At 41.4% G+C, this 19163-nt stretch overlaps 1 protein-coding gene across 1 annotated transcript in view; it reads left to right on the top strand.

The window, feature by feature from the left end:
* ANOS1 (anosmin 1) overlaps window positions 1-19163 on the top strand; it is a 178537-nt gene that overhangs the window by 25365 nt on the left and 134009 nt on the right. The window contains exon 2 of the mRNA XM_065423031.1: window positions 7190-7237. Coding sequence (XP_065279103.1) covers window positions 7190-7237 — 48 coding nt within the window. The remainder of the gene's footprint in view (window positions 1-7189; window positions 7238-19163) is intronic.

Here is a 19163-nt window from a genome sequence, read left to right on the forward strand (position 1 = left end):
ATTACATAGGATCAGTAAAATGTCATGGGGAGGATATTTTGCTATCATTTTCTTTCCCACCTATCTATAAAAGTGAAACATAGATACCAGTCTTGCACTGAAGTCCACAGAGAAATTAGGCTGATACTTTCTACACCTAACAGCACTGTTCATAATTTGACATAATTTGGGATGTAGTTTTTCTTAAAATAGTATTGGTGGCTAATCTAGATGATTAAATTCCATATCTATTGTTAGGCTGTATGTTATCCATGGTAACTGAATTTTGGTTTGTGTTTATAGGGATGCAATTAAGTCTTCAAAACAGATCATTAGACACTTCAAAGCTTCATAACTTCTTCTGACAAGCAGTGATTCTTATAGCTTCACTCTACTGGGTTAGCTGGAAATCCAGGTTTCCTTTTGTGCAGCTTAGGTAATTGTGACATAACTATGGGTTTTGTTCAGAAATCTATGTATTTCATTTTGTTTTGAAGGATCATACAGTATACAGAGTTCTCCTACTCAAAGCAATAGATGCACTCCAAATATGTATTCCAAAATACGGACTACCATTTTGGATTTCTTCCCAGGGAACCTCAGCCCCAAGTTCCCTGCAATAGACAAACAACTAATCCCCCTTTTTTATTTATTTAAATGATGCTAGAAGAAATGCCAGGAAAAGGAGGCTGTGATGATTTTATTTTACAAACCTCATTCCTGTTTGCCTAAATATCAGTCACAATCATTCCTTACAACTTACCAGGTCACTGAACCCTGATAATTAAATTTGTTATTTCTTTTACTTATTAGACCAAATTTCAATAGGCCAAATACAGAGCCTTTACTCCATAGTTAAACAGTTGTCATTTGAGGCAAAACTCACAGTAAAAGAACAACCTATGTAGAAAAGAGAAAAGTCTGTGGGTATCAATCTGTGGAGTTTCCTAGCAGTTCTTCTGGGTGTTCCTCTGCCCTTCCCATGGCAGACGCCAGGGGACCAGCCCCCAAAACCAGCGTATCCCTGGGATCTGAGCGTATCTTAGATAGCCCTGTACTCTGGCAGACCATCGTATGCAAGCCTTGTGCCTCCATGCTGGCTCTTCCAAATGCTGCCCTGAGAATTACCCTCAAGAGGGACAAGCAAGTAGAAGCTAACACTGTCTATATCCCTGTGTTCAGTTAGGAGAGAAGCCCAGGTTGTTCACCCACTCCCTCCTTGCCATCTCCAAATGTGCAATGCTGGATCCTACCCCCTCCCTTTCTCTCCAGTCAAGTAGTTCCTGCAGGATTGGAGTCTGTAGGGGAGGCATACCACAGAAGCAAAACTCTCCTCCTCTGCAGTGACAAGCTGCCTTCCATATGTATGTGGAAGGGAACATGGGGCCCTAAGCAGGACTCCAGGATCTGGCCTTGTGGGTTTGGGTTTATTACATGACTTATTTAATTCAAAGTCAGCTCTTGCCATCATTTGTTTCATCCATGGCAGTGTATCAACTGAAAAGATTAAGTGATTTTCACTTCCAAAGAGGAAAGTGTTCATGAATCATCAACAACATGCAGCTCCTCATTGATTTTCAGCTTAGTAGTAAGTACAATCATGTTTTACTGTATTTTGCCCCACTTAACTTAAAAACCTACTCGATTGCCCCCACATGACCTGCCCAAGAACATTTTGTGAAAATGGGAGTTTGATATGGATCAGTAGTTAGCAAATCTGTTAGGCTATGTCTACACAGCAATAAAACATTCATGGCTGGTCCTTGTCAACTGACGTGGGCTTATGAGGCTGCAAAATTATGGTGTAGATGTTCAGGCTTGGGCTGGAGCCCGAACTCTGGGATCCTGTGAGGGAGGAGGCTCTACTCTCAGCCTGAACATCTACACTGCAATTTTTCAGCCTCATAGCTTAAGTCCAGCGAGCCTGAGTCAGCTGACACAGGCCAGCCCAGGGTGTTTAATTGCTGTGAAGACATTCCCTTAGTGTCAAGAGAGAGTTTCTTGAACAGATGTCTTGCAGAAGCTTCTTTAATCTGGCATCCTGTGATTCCCCACAGAAAAACACTGAAAACCTCAACAAAAGGCAGGTCCACTAGTTGCTTACTGATCATCAGTGGCCAGGAAGGACATGTGTCCTTAGTGGAGAAACTAGACACTGTACAGACAAGGACATGCCCTTACACTGGGTTGGAGAAGGATAAAGAGCTCTTCTGGGCTTGTGTTGCACTAACAAGGCGCACCTGCAATGGTAGAAGAGAGGGTAAACAACAGACAGTGGGACCTGGAGGGGCCTAGGGAGCCCTGCCCTTCCCCACAAATGGTGGAGAATGTGGGCAAACTATGCCTGCTACAAAGGGTTTTTTAAAAAAAGCCTTAGAGAGGATAGAGTCCAGCTGCTCTGCTCAAGATGGAATCGGAGTGGTGGTATAAGTGGGTGGCAGAGATACCACGAGATATTAACCACCCAAGGGACTAACTTCACTTCCCAACTGATGAAGGAATTATGCTTCCTTCTGAAGGTCAAGTCCCTGAAAACCTTGGTATACCAACCACAGATTGACGGTTTAGTAGAGCAGTTTAATAACACCCCGAAAGGAAAGTTAAAATGCTTTGTCAATGACAACCCTAAGCAGTGGGACTGGCTACTTCCACCAGTCCTTTTTGCCATTGGGGAGATCCCACAAACCTCTGCAGGGCTCTTCTTATTTGAGTTGCTGTATGTCTGCCAACCGTGAGGCATCTTGGACTTGCTACGAGAAGGGTGGGAAGAGCAAGATGTTAGTGTCTTACATATGACCCAATATATCTGAATTAAGGGAGAAAATTAGAAACATAGGGATGTTCACCAGGGAGAATTTGAGGAAGGCAGCAACCCTAAGAAGATCCACTGGGATGGGAAGTTCAAGGAAGTGTTCAGGGAACTGAAAACATGACTATGCCAGGCAACCGGGCTCTTCAACCCTGATTTTTCCTGGAAATTCATACTACATACAGATGCTTTGAACATCAGTCTCGGCACTGTTCTCTCATAGGACTTTGGAGGAGAAGAACACCCAGTCCTATACCTAAGTAGGAAGCTATTCCCTAGATAAAAGTCATACTCATTTATTGAAAAGGAGGCATTAACGATCAAATGGGTGGTAGATGCCTTCAGGTTTTACCTGTTGTGTAGCCACTTCTCCCAAATCACTGATCTGAATCCACCCGTACGCTGGATTCAGACCATGAGGGACAAGAACCCTCTTTTAATGAGATAGTATCTTGCATTACAACCCTATAGTTTCTGAGTAGAACACCAGACCACACTAACGCTGATTTCTTGTCACAAGAGATCGGGGATGGAGTCAACCGCCCCTTCCCTGTGAATGGCCATCCCATCATGAGGGGAGGGGTATGAGAAGGGACACGCCCTCACACTGGGCAGGGGGAGGCTAATGAGCTATTCTGAGCCTGTGATGTGCTAATAAGGTGCATCTGCAAGGCTTGTTGAACCTGGAGGAGGAGGAGCCTAAAAGGGGAAACTTACCACAGGCCTGTATTAAACACAGATAGCTAACTCCTTCCCTATGCAATTTGAATCCCAGTTTCTGCAAATTAGAGAAAGTTAAACGGATGTGGAGAATGCTATTTCCTGTTCAAATGGATTTATTTCCATATTCCTGAAGATGGATTGCCTGTCATTTTTGGTTAGGTAAAAAGGAATCCCCAAGACCCTATAAGAAATTCTCATTAATGTATTTATGCTGTGTATATAGATATACATGCAAACACCATAAACACAGTTAATTAGTAAGTGAGTGAGTGGTGGGAGAGTGTTATATCAGTTAGGAGAAAGTGCTGTTTCACAGCATATAATGTTTAGGCTGCAGAGATTGCTGACAGGTTAATGAAAAATGTTGGGAATAAGATGCCTGTATGAGCTGCATTTGTAGTGTTGTAAACTCATGCCATCCCCTTAATGTTTGCCTTAGCAGCAGCTATTGGTCTGTCTACTCAGTAGCTCTGTTTCATGCAGGTGACAGGTTGTCATATGAAGGACTTATTTCTACACTTCTCTCTTCATTTATGGGGCTTTCATTTTTGACAGAAGAAGCTTTTGAAGAATAGGAGTTTCAATCAAAAGTGAATCAAAGATTGCAGAAAGGAACAGACTTTCAAAAATGATAATAGGGACGTAGGGATTGTCATAACAGATCAGACAAGTGGTTCATTTAGCCCAGCCTCTTATCTCTAGCAGTGTCAGGTATCAGATACTTCAAAAGAAGGTTCAAGAAACCTCATAATGGAAAATTATGGAATAAGATGCCAATGAGGGAAGTTATTTTTGTCATGGCTTGCCTCCATAGCTGGCAGTTTCCAGTTGCTTTGGAGGGATATTGTGATAATACTTATTAAAAGTACTTCCCTGTTCCAGGCCATGGATATAAACAAGGTTCTTCAACCGTTCAGTGCTTTTCATGCTTACAAGTCCTCTGATCCGGCAAGGTGCTAAGAACTTTCTGTACACTGCTGGATTCCCTCTGTTTCCATTTACTATGGAGCGGAGGGCACAGAACCCCTGTGCTTTGCATCTTGCAGGATCATGCCCAATGATGTTACTGGCTGGGCAACTCGATAGTGCTGTGTGCATGCACACCTGTCAGAAGCAAAGCATCTAAATATCTTTGTCAGTTTCTTTATAAATATTTGTTTTTCTTGTTTTCATCAAAAGCTTGAATTATGTACTTGTAATATTTCCAAGGCAAATGGCTTTGTCATCTTTCACTTTCTAATCACTTGCATTTGAATTTTTGGTTCATTTGTTTTAAAATTTAGAAGGAAATTTTCAAAGGCAACCTGGCCTTAAATTTACAGGTCAGGTACAATGGTCAGATCATAGTCCCATTAAAATCAATGGTAAAACTCCCATTGAATTAAGTGGATTTGACTCTATAGAAATACAGATAATGCAAGGGAATCTAGCAGGTAAAATGTCCAAGCTAAAATTCAGGAATTCAGATACTTTGAAACATAAAGTTCTATCCAGATGGGTTTGCATTTAAAAAAATCACTTCTTGAATGTAAATGCTATTTGTATTAGTCATTAGAAAAGGGAAAGGAATCAGGGTTTAGAATGTTCGTTTCCATATTGTTCAAGTAAAGCACTGAAAATTTGCTCTTTCACCTTATAAAATACAGTATAACGTTCAGTACATATTAGTTTGTATGCAGCTGACTCTGCTAAGTGATGGTTTTATGTGGCTCTGAACTTAGAATTTTTTTTTAATTGAACACATACTAGTTTACAGTAGGAAAATGCAAATGTTTGTAGATGTAAAACATTAAAAAGAAGGAAAGCCATCCATCTGGATATTTGTTGAGGTATTGTTCCAAGTACCAGATATAATTAAAAAACAAGAATGCTTTTTTTGTTTCAGTAGAAGGGGCTGCCTGACTAGGAAATAAAACAATAAATTGCTACTAATCTGTTATTGCAATCATTGCTCTTTCTGTTACTTTTTTACATGAAGAAGTAAGAAAATGAAAGTAGCATGTAAAATATTGCTTTAACATTTCCACTGGCTAGATTTGAAAAGGGAATCAATACATTCTAGAGTGACATTGAGGATAACACTAAAGCATTCCCACTCGTGTATGTTCTTTATAGAGATCCTAAAGTTTTATTTAAACTATTTATATCTTTTTAAGGGGTTGTGCATGACTTCTGTTTTTATATTTAATTATTCTTGTGTCTATAAACATTGTAGCTAGTAAAATTCTAAAATAATCACAGCTAAATATGAGATTATATGTATGAAGCAGTGGTTTTATAGTAGATAATTGTGAAGATGAAAAGGCAAATGCACATAAAATATTGAAATCAAATTATATGAATCAAGAACCTTTTAAGACTGCTACTAAAATGAGCTTTGGATAAGTGGAGTACCGGTTGCTCATCTTTATATATACCATCTTCTTAGATATTCTAGCAAATAGCTGTGATGCTAAAAACATCTACTCTGCCATATAAAAATAAACAAAACTAAAATTCATTACTGGAACTAAGTGGAATTTCCTGACCTACAGATGCAGGTCCTCTCTTCTACCATATTCATCTCCAACAAGCATGTACATAATTTTAATTGCATTAATTGAGCTTGTAAAGTAAAAGTGTAATTCTTGTTAATTCAGTGTTTTAAATATCTGTCCCTGTACTTCATAATGGGCTGATCCAAAGCCCATAGAAATCAATGGACACACTTAAAGTGACTTCAGTGGGCTTTGGATCAGGTCCAATATGCAGGTCCAAATTCAGAAAGGGTATGTACTGCGTCCTACCACCATCCTCTCTCTATTTTAATCACAGAAATGTGGAAATCAATGTTTATAATTCAAGTCCTAGCCAAGCAAAGCGCTTAAGCATGTGCTTAGCTTTAAACATGCAAGTTGTCCTGTTGATGTCTGAGACTATTCATGTGTTTAAAGTTAACCATGTGTTTTAAATGCTTTTGCTGTATCAAGGCCTTCGTGTCTGCTTTAAGGGGAAAAAATGGACAAAATGATTTTCTTTCCTATGCTTTTATCCACGGACCCCACTATACAGAGTAAGTGAAAAATAATAGGTGAGATTTTGGAATTTTAGGTAAACTTGCACCCCAGGGGGAGGAAGGACGATAGTGGTTTTAATCCACCTTTGCATCTTATCAATCCTGAGCTACTTTGGGGGCCGTAGAGACCCTTGTTGTAACTTAGATGCCCTAAGAGCTTGTCAGAGTTACACCAGCCTCCCCCGTCAGCTGGAGCACTGCCTAGAATCTCCACAGTGCTGCCTGATATGCTCTGACACATTCCTCCTGTTCTCAGTTCTGCCCCTCAGCATGCCTCTACAATCAGTGCTGGGTGGGGGGATCCTCAGAAGGCAGCCTTATGGCTGGGTTCCTCTGTGCCTATGCTGGGGGAACTCTCTCCCAGTTGTAACCAGGGCTTTTAAGGGACCTATATGCCATGCTAGGCCTTTTACCCAATGTAAAGGGGCCAAGGCAGGGATGAGGACCTCACCCAATAACAACTAAACAATTGTCAGGATTGTTACTGATACTGGGCTTATATTGTAACATCAGTTTCCAAACAGAATTAGAAGAGAAGTTCAGCCTAAAAACTGATGGCATGATCTGGGCAATTTTTAATGACATATTTAATATTAATATATATATACTTTTTTCTTTTGCAGAACAATGGCTCCCTTGTTTGGTGCCAGAATCATAAACAGTGTTCAAAGGTACGTGATTCTTTAACTACCCAGGAGCTTTCACTCTGGTTTTTGGAAATGAAACTTGTCTTTGACTTTAAGAAACCTGTCTTCCGAAGGAGCTGATAAAGTTTTTTTCTGAAAAACGCTCGCTATGATAAAACATAGTCCTGTGATCTTTATAGTCAGATAAAGCACCCAGAGAGCCATATCCTCTGCTGGTGGAAATGGGAATAGGCCTATAGCAGAGGTGGGCAAACTACGGCCCGTGGGCCACATCCAGCCCGCGGGACCCTCCTGCCTGGCCCCTGAGCTCCTGGCCCAGGAGGCTAGCCCCCGGCCCCTCCCTTGCTGTTCCCCCTCCTCCGCAGCCTCAGCTCAGCTCACTGCGCCGCCAGCCACCGGTGCTCCAGGCAGTACAGTAAGAGGGCAGGGGAGTTTGGGGTGGTGATTAGGAGGCGGGGGTGTGGATAGGGGTTGGGGCGGTCAGAGGGCAGGGAACAGGTGGGTTGAATGGGGGCAGGGATTCCGGGGGGGCAGTCAGGAAGGAGGGGGGGTTGGATGGGGTGGCGGGGGGCAGTTAGGGGAGGAGGGCCTGGGGGCAGTCAGGGGACAGAGAGCAGGGGGTGGTGGATGGGGCAGGAGTCCTGGGGGGGCCGTCAGGGGACAGGGAATGGGGGGGGGTTGGATGGGGTAGGAGTCCTGGGGGGGGGCTGTCAGGGGGTGAGAAGCAGGGTAGGTCGGATAGGGGTCGGGGGCTGGGCCACACCTGGCTGTTTGGGGAGACACAGCCTCCCCTAACCGACCCTCCATACAATTTTGAAAACCCGATGTGGCCCTCAGGCCAAAAAGTCTTGTTAAAGCGTACGTCCAATAACTCTGAAATACTCCAACATTAGACATTTTGTTCAGTTGGATGCTTAATATACAGCATAGGACTGAATTTCTTTGACAAAATTCTTTCACAAATCCCAGTGGCTCTACTGTTACCCTTTCTCAAACTGACTCTTTGACCCCAAAAGCTTAGGGGGTAAGTAAGCTGATAACCAACTGATTTTGCTGGACAAGAATTTTGCTAGGTTGCCTGGAGAGAAGCAACAATGCTTCAGCAGAGTTAGTGGGTTAAAGTGGAACTGCAGGGTCTAGTCACTGACTGCTCTTTTCCTAAACACACAATGTTAGATGCATCCATTTCCTGCTTTACTAATTCACCTGAAAACTGTGAAGAATGGGCAATTAGGAAACTGTGGGCAAAAGGCTACAGACCCTAAATCTCCATGATGATGTAGGCCTACAATAATTTAGGCATTAAATCATGTAGTGATCTATATTCACTGTTTATTCCCTGATAGATTTACTATAAATGGGGTCAAAACCCAGTAGCATTATAATGGAATAGATCACTTACTAAAGAGGTGCATTGTTTAGTTGACATAGCTGAGTGTACTCTGTTTTATGAAATCCAGACTTCCCATATGCAAAAAGGTTTGTGCATTACTGTTTTAATGTAATCTGCTTAAATGCTGATGCTAATATTAGCTCTAGCATATGGTGATCCTTGGTATATATTGTATCAACATCTCCACAGTAAGAATTTTAGATCATGTAGGGTCTAATCCAGCTCCCTTTGAAGACAATGACATTTTTCCAACTGATGATACTTATTGAGTATGCTATTGCATGAAAATCAAAATACAACATAGAAAGATTATTAGTCTTATAAATGATAAAAATGCTATATTTGTAAGTTACATTGGCGGCACATGAACAGTAGCATGTTGGGATCAGAAGAAAGAGTGAAAAATATTCCTACTAGCTCTTCTCAATTTCAATACTCAGCCATCCTGAATTCTCAAGGAAACAGGTTCTACTTGTTACACTGTTACAGAGAAACCTCACCACCCATAAAAGAGGTTCATTCAGAGTATGTGATACATCATAATTAAATCACCTCCTTAAGAATATGCAGGGACTTTCACATCCTTTCAATGAACTTGATGTCGCTTTCCCTTTTTATTATTGAGGCTGATACTGTACCTCTGCTAATCTCTGAAAGAAACTCACTGAATGGCTTTTGTCCGCATGAAAAAAGAAGGAAACAAACAAAAATGTGGCCCAACTTCTAAAGCAGGGCAGAGGTTAAATGAACATCCATTTGAGTCAGTGCCAAGTGCATAGCAGCCATACAACATATATCTTATCTAGCATGAATTTGAGGGCAACCTTTAGATTGAATTACTGTCTTGAAAGGAATGAAAGACTGAATGTTCCAAGTTAAGATTTTTTTTTTAAACTGAAAACATGGCTATTATTCACATCTTGTATTGCTGAATGCTTAGAGTGCACATGATAGCTTGTCTTATCATTCCCAAGTAGGAAGGAGGGTAACATAAATATTTTGCATAACAACAATAGATTTGGCATTTACAAGGAAAATAAATAAATATGTATTAGACTGTATTCTTAGTGGTGCTGAGTCCATGGGAAATGTGATTTCCCAGAAGGTTTTTGCAGCAGGATTTACCCCATCATATTTTGCAATTTTATAATTAAATAGGTGGGTTGCATAAAAGCTGAGATTTCAAAGCAGTGCGGGGGATTTTGCCAGACATCTTCTCTCCATATTCCCTCCACTGCTCTGGTCATCTCAACCAAAGGGTGTAAAATGAAGACAATTTTTTAACATTTCAGAACAAATTTTTAAAAGGGCACCACCCAACTTTCACAGTGCGCCTTTAGTTTTGTTCCCACAGTCCTTACGGGCACAGTTTTGTGGAGCAAATAACTATAGGCACAAGCAATGGCAATAGATGTTACCTTTTACCTTGTTAGCAAGTGTGCTCAGATAGTTACACATTAAAATGACATCATTTGCCACCACAACTATTTGCATCTCATATATGACAGAGAAGTTTGTCAAGGAATCATGTCAGTAGCACATGGCATCTCTCTGAGAGACGGTGTGGTTAATTCATTGATTTATTTTTACATTCCATTATTTAAATTAATGAAGTTTTTTTTAAATCAAATCTGTAGACAATTTTACAGAAAAAGGAAATTGGGTAGTAAAAACAACAGATTTGAAAGGCCTTGGCATGATCAGGCACGTCCCTTGTGTTTTGTCCTTGTGCATTCCTTACCGCCTAGATGTTTTACATCAAATATTTAACTTACAATTTCCTAACTATTTAAAATCCATTACGTAGGATGAGAAAAGTAAGAGATAGAAGAGAACAGTTAGGTCTTCCACTTTGTCTCCCCATCAGGATTGTTCCCCTATCTTATATTTTTCTAGAGTTTTCTTCATTGTAGCGACAGATCATTCTCTCCTGTGGTAAAACCTACATGTGGGAGCTTTGGGGAAGAAAATGTCTCTCCCACAAATCATTCTATCGGGGGGGAACTTAAGTTTTCTCCTCATTGAAAAGGCCATGGATCCCTGTTTTAGCCTCTGGTTGGCCTAGGATTGGTCCCCATGCCTCTTCTGAATTCCTCCTAGTAGTAGCGTGACACAGCAGAAGATTGAGTCCATAAACCTTCTACATCATTTTGTGTATATGTAGTATCTAAATAAAAATTCAGCTTATTGCCATTCTAAGGAAATATTGTGTACACCTTTAATGCTGCTGTTTTTCTTTTTAAGGAAGCTCTTTATAAGTTCAACACAGTAATTAATAAAATACAATGGAAATTCATGTTGTTGATCTCAGTAACTCTGAAGTTACAGCAAGATATTATACCAATATCCTCTAATACCAAGGTGTGGGATAGTCTTGGTGGCTTGAAAACAGGAAATGTAAATTGAATATACCTGAGAACTTATTTTTTTCCAAAGAGATGCAAATGTAATGAACAAAATTGATTACAGTTCTCACAGGACCAACTATAGACCAGTTATCCCAGTCTCAAATGACCATTTATTTTTTGTTATTTTAATGGAACAGGTCACAAAAGCGTGATTATGAATGGCAAGATATGTACCACTGGTTTCGTATGTATGATTTCATCTAATAAGATATCTCCAGTGACCCATTTCACAAGATAAAACTGAAGAGCACATTTGAAGACACTCTCCTACTTGAATATTAATAGATGGGCAATTTCAAAACTGTTAGTGGCCTTTTATAATCATTAAGACAATCCCCATAACTACAGAGAGGCTCTTTAAATAAATTACTGTTATTCATTGAACACACCCACTGCCAGCATGGACTCCAGCGTCTTCATTTTGGACTCTTGCATCTGCACAGATGTCCATGGAAGTCAGAGGGACTCCATGGGGTGTTGGGGACTGTCCATATGGAACCCCGTTGCAGACCTGAGACAGTAACTGGAAACATGTCCGATGATAGAGACTGTAGGCCTGAACATTCTCTCACTGAAGTCAATGGGAGTTTTTTCACTGACTTCCGTGGGAGAAGGATTGGGATCTGTTTATTGTTTTAATTTCCTGTTATCATTTCTATTTAATTTTCCACATTTTTTGTTTTCTTTGTTAGAAAATATTCCCTATATATTATTGTTTGGTAATTTTGCTTTTCCTTTTTCCTACATTTCTCTTTCCTGTCTCTCTTAATCTTGCCACTTTCTGTTTATGGAAAGACAGTTGTTAAATGGTAAAGCAGTCACATACATTCAAAGACTTCAGAGTCCATATATCAGGTTCTTAGCAGTATGGGTGAGTTTACTGGCTTGAAAGTCCCTCTGGAATACATTCCCAACTTGGATGGGTCATTCAGTCCTTTGTTCAGAGCTTCAGTTTGTGGAGAAGTTACTCCAGAGGTAGGAAGCAGGATTGGAGATAAACTAGAGATGATGCAGCTGCCCTTTATATTCCTTTTGCAATGTGGCTTATACTTCCTGTGTTCCAAAAACAAGCTTTACAGCACATGGCGTGGAAAGGCCTTAGAGTTCTGTCCGTAAGCATACCGCATGCCTTGCTGACTAATAAGATGTATCCCCTCGTTCCTTTCAATGGGTTCGTTGTGCAGTTGATGACCCTTCGAGGGCCGTCAAAGAGGCTAGGCAGTGTTGATGCCATTCTGTCTGGTGGTGTCACCTAGAAACACAGCACAAGTTTGGAAATACAAATATACCCTACATATCTGTAACTCATAATACAAAGGTGATACAAACATATAAACAAGATTATTATACTTGGCAAATTGTAACATTTTTGCAGATACCTTACATGGCATATCTGTCATGATTCATCATAATTTTAAAGTATTGGTATCTATAATATCATAAAGTGTTTCACATATACCATACAGCATCACACTGGCCACCAAGGTGTCAGAGAGAAAGAAAGTCAGAGAGGAGTCTTGGCAGTTTGTAACTACCAGAATGTCACTACCAGGACACAGGCAGTCTTATCTAGCAGTCAGAGTAGGAGTTTAGAGCCCTGCCAGGTCAGATACTAGGAGATCAGAGTCTGAGATATGCCAGAGGGCAGACCAAGAGTCAGGTGTCACGAGGCAGGCAGAGGCAGGTTACCAGGAGATCAGAGTCAGGCAGTAGGAGCAGGTAGTGCAAGGGAAACAGTACTAAACTGGGATAACTCAGTTTAATGGACACTTCCTGTTCTTGTGCTTGGTTTAAATAAAAGAAGGAAACCAATCAGGACCCCCAGTATTCTGCCAATCAGATCCCTGGACTGGAGTCCTCTGTCAGAGTTGAGCTTCCAGTTCAGGTAATTGTTAGCAGATCACTGGGTGACAGGTTGGTAGAGCCCTGCACGGATACAAAATTTGTGTCCGCATCCAACCCGTGATCCACTAAAATGGTCCATGGATTAAAAGCAGATATCCGTGGATTTGCAGTGTTCTACAGGTTGGAACTTATTGGCTCATAAGAGACAGGTGGACTGACATTTGAGACCTGCAGTCCCTGACATGAGGCAAGAGGTCAAGACAGAATTCAACACAGCTGGAAACAGATGAGGCCATGCAGGTTGTGGCCACCAGAGAGAACAGATGGAATATGGAAGCTGTGGACGATATCTCTCACGATCCAACTCATCCTATGGATGGGAGCTCGGCCCAACCTTTAAGAAAATCCAGCTTACCCACGAAGAGACCTCCAATTATTCAAGGAAGACAGTTGATCCTTATTGGGGATTCAATACTCAAAAGAATGAAAGGAACATTCTGCCAGAAACTGGCAGGCAACGGGAGCCAAAACGTGAGACATCACTCTAAGGTTGGTTAAGCTTCTGGAGCTGTTGGGCAAGGATCCATTGGTGGTGGTTCATGCTGGCGCTAATGACACTACATTGCAGTATAGCTCCCAGATAATAAAGAATTTAGGGAACTCAGAAGCATGCAAAAGAAGAATGTCCAAGTGATCTTCTCAAGATACTTCCTGTCCCATAAGTGAAGGAAGGCAGAAGATTCTGGAAATGAACCATGGATGAGGTAAGTGATGGAAGGTTTTAATTTTGTGGGACATTGGTCCACCTTCTGTGGGGAGAGAGAGCTGTACAGTTTGCATGGCCTCCACCACAGTAGAAAGGGAACCAGTCTCCTCAGGGACATGCTGGGTAGTGTAGTCAGGAGAATGTTAAACTAGTAGCAAAGGGGAAGATAAAAAGCGGGATGATATGAGCACTCATTTAGCATAAAATCGAGATGTTGAGAATAAAATGTATTCAGGAAACTAAAGGACGTGAAGAGAAGAAATTCTTTATTTACCTATACATCAAAGCTAGGAGTCTGGGTAACAAACTGGAAGAATTGGAATTGTTCTTTTATGACTACAGATTTGATCTAGTTGGTATTACTGAAACTTGGTGGTATGATTCATATGATTGGAATGTTAAAAATCAATGGTTATAACCTATTTGAAGGATTGGGCTGGCAAAAGGAGAGGGGTAGTGGCACTCTTTGTAAAAAATGGCATTACCAGTTTCCAAGTCACTGAAAACTCGGACGAAAATTATCTTGAATGCTTGTTGATCAATGTCCTAGCAGATAAAGCACAAGATGGGATATTAATAGGTGTCAGTTACAGATCACCAAGTTACAGTAGGGAACAGGATGACTTGTTCTTTATGCACCTACCTATATTTCATAGGGAAAAAAGCTGCATAATCATAGGGGACTTCAATTTGAGTGACATACATTGACAGTCTTATGCCGCCAGCATGAAAACATCCTCAGAATTTCTTAATAGATGACAAATTCCTAACTCAAAAAGTGTTGCATCCAACATGGAGGAATTCTATATTGGACCACCTTATCTTGACAAAGTTGACAGGAATTGGTCACAAAACTAAAAATTAATGGTATCTTAGGCACAAGTGATCATGACTTGATCACAATTATAATGTGCAAACAGAATGAAGTCCAAACCAATTAAAAAAAAAAACTTAGTGCTTCAGTCTAGTAGAAAAGGGTATAACATGACCCAATGTCTGGATGTTAATGCTAGACTAATTCAGTCTGGAAATAGGGCATACATTTTTAAAGTGAGAGTAATTAACCATTGGAACAATTTAACAAGGGTGAGGTGGATTCTCCATCACTGACAAGTCTAGGCTGGGGGATCCAGTTGATTGCTTCAGGTGACATGGAGTGGATGGCAGAGATACCACTGGGCTATGATTATTTAGGACATTGATTGATGAGGAGTAAAAAATATTGCTAGAACATGCAGGGGCCAATCAGGAAGGCCAAGGCACAATTGGAGTTGCAGCTAGCAAGGGATGTGAAGGGTAACAAGAAGGGTTTCTACAGGTATGTTAGCAACAAGAAGGTGGTCAGGGAAAGTGTGGGACCCTTACTGAATGTGAGAGGCAACATAGTGACAGATGATGTGGAAAAAGCTGAAGTACTCAATTCTTTTTTTGCCTCGTCTTCACAGACAAGGTCAGCTCCCAGACTTCTGCACTTGGCAACACAGTATGGGGAGGAGGGAGCAGCCCTCAGTGGTGAAAGAACAGGTTAAGGACTATTTAGAAAAGCTGGACATGCACAAGTCCATGGGTCCAGATCTAATGCATCCAAGGTGCTGAGGGAATTGGGTGATGTGATTACAGAGCCACTGGCCATTATCTTTGAAAATTTGTGGTGATCGGGGAGGTCCCAGATGATTGGAAAAAGGCAAATATAGTGCCTATATTTAAAAAAGGGAAGAGAACCCAGGGAACTACAGACTGGTCAGCCTCACTTCAGTCCCCAGCAAAATCATGGAGCAGGTCCTCAAATAATCCATTTTGAAGCACTTGGAGGAGAGGAAGGTGATCAGGAACAGTCAACATGGATTCACCAAGGGCAAGTCATGCCTGACCAACCTGATTGCCTTCTATGATGAGATAACTGGCTCTGTGGATATGCAGAAAGCAGTGGATGTGATATATCTTGACTTTAGCAAAGCTTTTGATACGGTCTCCCACAGTATTCTTGCTAGCAAGTTAAAGAAGTATGAATTGGATGAATGGACTATAAGATGGATAGAAAGCTGGCTATATCATCAGGCTCAATGTGTAGTGATCAATGGCTCAATGTCTAGTTGGCAGTGAAGTGCCCCAGGGGTCCATCTTGGGGCCGGTTTTGTTCAACGTCCTTATTAATGATCTGGATGATGGGATGGATTGCACCCTCAGCAAGTTTGCAGATGACACTAAGATGGGGGGAGAGGCAGACATGCTGGAGGGTAGGGATAGGGTCCAGAGTGACCTAGACAAATTGGAGGATTGGGCCAAAACAAATCTGATGAGATTCAACAAGGACAAGTGCAGAGTGCTGCACTTAGGAAGGAAGAATCCCATGCACCGCTACAGGCTGGGGACTCACTGGCTAAGCAGCGGTTCTGTAGAAAAGGACCTGGAGAATTACAGTGGACGAGAAGCTGGATATGAGTCAGCAGTGTGCCCTTGTTGCCAAGAAGGCCAATGGCATATTGGGCTGTATTAGTAGGAGCATTGCCAGCAGATCGAGGGAAGTGATTATTCCCCTCTATTCGGCACTGGTGAGGCCACACTTGGAATATTGTGTCCAGTTTTGGTCCCCCCACTACAGAAGGGATGTGGACAAATTGGAGAGAATCCAGCAGAGGGCAATGAAAATGATTAGGGGGCTGGGGCACATGACTTATGAGAAGAGGCTGAGTAAACTGGGCCTATTTAGTCAGCAGAAGAGAAGAGTGAGGGGGAATTTGATAGCAGCCTTCAACTACCTGAATGGGGGTTCCAAAGAGGATGGAGCTAGGCTGTTCTCAGTGGTGGCAGATGAGAGAACAAGGAGCAATGGTCTTAAGTTGCAGTGGGGAGGTCTAGGTTGGATATTAGGAAACACTATTTCACTAGGAGGGTGGTGAAGCACTGGAATGGGTTACCTAGGGAGGTGGTGGAATCTCCATCCTTAGAGGTTTTTAAGGCCTTATTTGACAAAGCCCTGGCTGGGATGATTGAGTTGGTGTTGGTCCTGCTTTGAGCAGGGGATTGGTCTAGATGACCTCCTGAGGTCTCTTCCAACTCTAATCTTCTATGATTCTATGATAGTTTGAAGTCCATTTCTACAGTCACAAATAAGATTGTGTCTCAGTCCCCATTTATGGAGAAGGTAGAAGCATTTGCCATGTAATATGTGGATGTAGTTCAAAGTGGATCATATTCTCCATGGAAGTAAAAAGCCATTGGATTCTTTGGTTGGTTCCTTGATGAGGTGTTTATCTGGGACACTGGCATCCTTCTACCTTGCTCACCATTAATCTCTAGGGGGGAAAATCCTGAGTCTTTGAGCTCTTGCACTAAAAGCAAAAAATGTTCTCTGGATTGAGTTGGAATCTTGATATATTATTTAAGTCTTTGTGTATTGGAAGATCCTTGTTACCTAAAATATGATAGAACTCCTGAAGAATTCTTATGTCACAGTAACTTGGGTTGGGTGGATATGTACCAATATCGGAAGACATGGTTGTGACACTGATTTTATTGGGCCCGTAATAATCTGCATGAAGGTGTTAAATTGAGACTCAACAAGTGATGTGTGTGAGCTATGTGCCTGAATGGATGAGCAATATTCTGCACCAGAGTAGACAAGGGCCAGTGAAGCAGACGTAAAGCATTTGCATCAGTTCCCCAGATTGTCCTTGCCAGTTTCTGTATGAGATTTACACACATCTTTATTTTGTCTTGAATATTTTTAAGAGGCTAGTGGTATGTGAGGTTTTCATTTAATGTCAATCCAGGATATATCAGGGTGGGATTGTATCTTATCTGCTGGTCAAAGAAATTCCTGTGTAGTTTTGCCCTAGCTTTTCAAGTGTTTAGATGAGATGATGACATGACAGTTTTAGTGAGGTTTGGTTTTAGCTGCTAATATAAGAAATATTCTTCCATGATTTTATGATCCTTAGCTGGGATTTGCTCTGTGGTTGGTAAATCCCATGCCAGTGTGGTCAAAGCATCATCATCTGCATAGACAAATTTCCATAATGATTTTGGAGAAGGCTGCTGGTGAAAATATTAAACAGGATCATGCTAAGACTGATCCCTATGGTTGGTCATCATTAATAGCATATGGCCTGCTGACTGGATCACCAAGGAAAACATGAAACCTGTGATTGGTCAGAATGTATTGGTAGAATGTTATTGTTGCATTGCATGGGATAATTTTGCTGGCTTTTAGGAGGAGGCCATTGCTCCATATGGCAGATAAGTCTAAGAAAGCTGCCCCTGGCTTGAGTTTTCTTTGGAATCCCACTTCAGTGTCTGTTCTTAAGGCTAATACTTGGTCAGTACAGCTGTGGCCTGGTCGGAAATCCGCTTGTTCATTTGGTAACTTTGTGACAAGCAGCCTAATTCTTGCTAGTAATATTTTCTCCTTGAGCTTGTATAATGTGCAGAGGAGTAATACAGGCCAGTACAATGAGAGATTGTCAATGTCAATGACCATAGCCTTATGCCAGATCCTCAGGACAAGCCCTAAGGAATGGATATCGGAGAACAGTGCTGCGAGCCATTCCTGTCCCTTGGCTCTGAGGTTTTTCAGAAATTCCACGAAGACACCTTCAGGCACTGCAGCTTTCCTGGCTTTGGTGAGTGAGGGCCTTATTTACCTCCTCAACAATGCAGGGCACTGATAGAGGGGAGGAGGCAGGCAGTGAGGTCTCTGCGCACTTTGCGCTTAATAGACTTGTCCCCTGGTGGTTTTGAATTCATAAGGAGCATTCTGCCTGTCACAATTATAGATTCCTGGGGGTAGGGGGATGCAGGGAGTCTACAGTTTTAGCTCCTAGCAGTGCCTCTTTTCTCCCCCATTTTAGTACATTTTGAGACTTTCTGCCATATTTTATATATTTATTAACTGCATATTTAACGTCTGCTGTTTACTCTTTTTTTTTGTTGGTGGTGGTACCTGATGTTTGTATATTTCTGTCTACTGTGATTTAGACATTGCTGGCTAACGAAAACAACAGGGCACTGTGTTAAATGTCATTATATCTTTCTTAACAAGTTTAGCAATCTTATATTTTCCCCCTCTTAGCATGACCCTCAAAGCATCATGGGGAAGACTGGCTTAAAGGCAACACCTTCTAGTTATCAATGTTCTGTGAGTTGCTTTTCATATTTCTAAAATTAGACTTCAGGGACAAAAGTCCCATGCTCAGAATCTGTTGCTTGAAGTGTCGATCTCAGTTGTGGATTCTGCAGTCCTTTTGTCAGCAGAATTCTCACTATCAGTGGAAATTTTACATACAGAGTCCTCAGTAGAAGTCTGCACCACAGAGAGAAGGATGTTGCCCAGTTACAGTAATCAGTGTATGCATGTTTTTCTTAAGCTATTCTTCTCCATCTTCACTTGTAATTCCCCAGTGTTTTTGACAGTGAAAAATAATATGCTTGATTTATTCTTTGAATAGCTGCTCTCATCTGGCAATTTCATTATACAGATCCTCAAGAGGAAATACAGGTTGCTTAATGGGTGTGGGAGGAAAAGAGAAAATATTCTCC

Source organism: Emys orbicularis, chromosome 1 (assembly GCF_028017835.1).
Source record: "Emys orbicularis isolate rEmyOrb1 chromosome 1, rEmyOrb1.hap1, whole genome shotgun sequence".
Taxonomy (NCBI): domain Eukaryota; kingdom Metazoa; phylum Chordata; order Testudines; family Emydidae; genus Emys; species Emys orbicularis.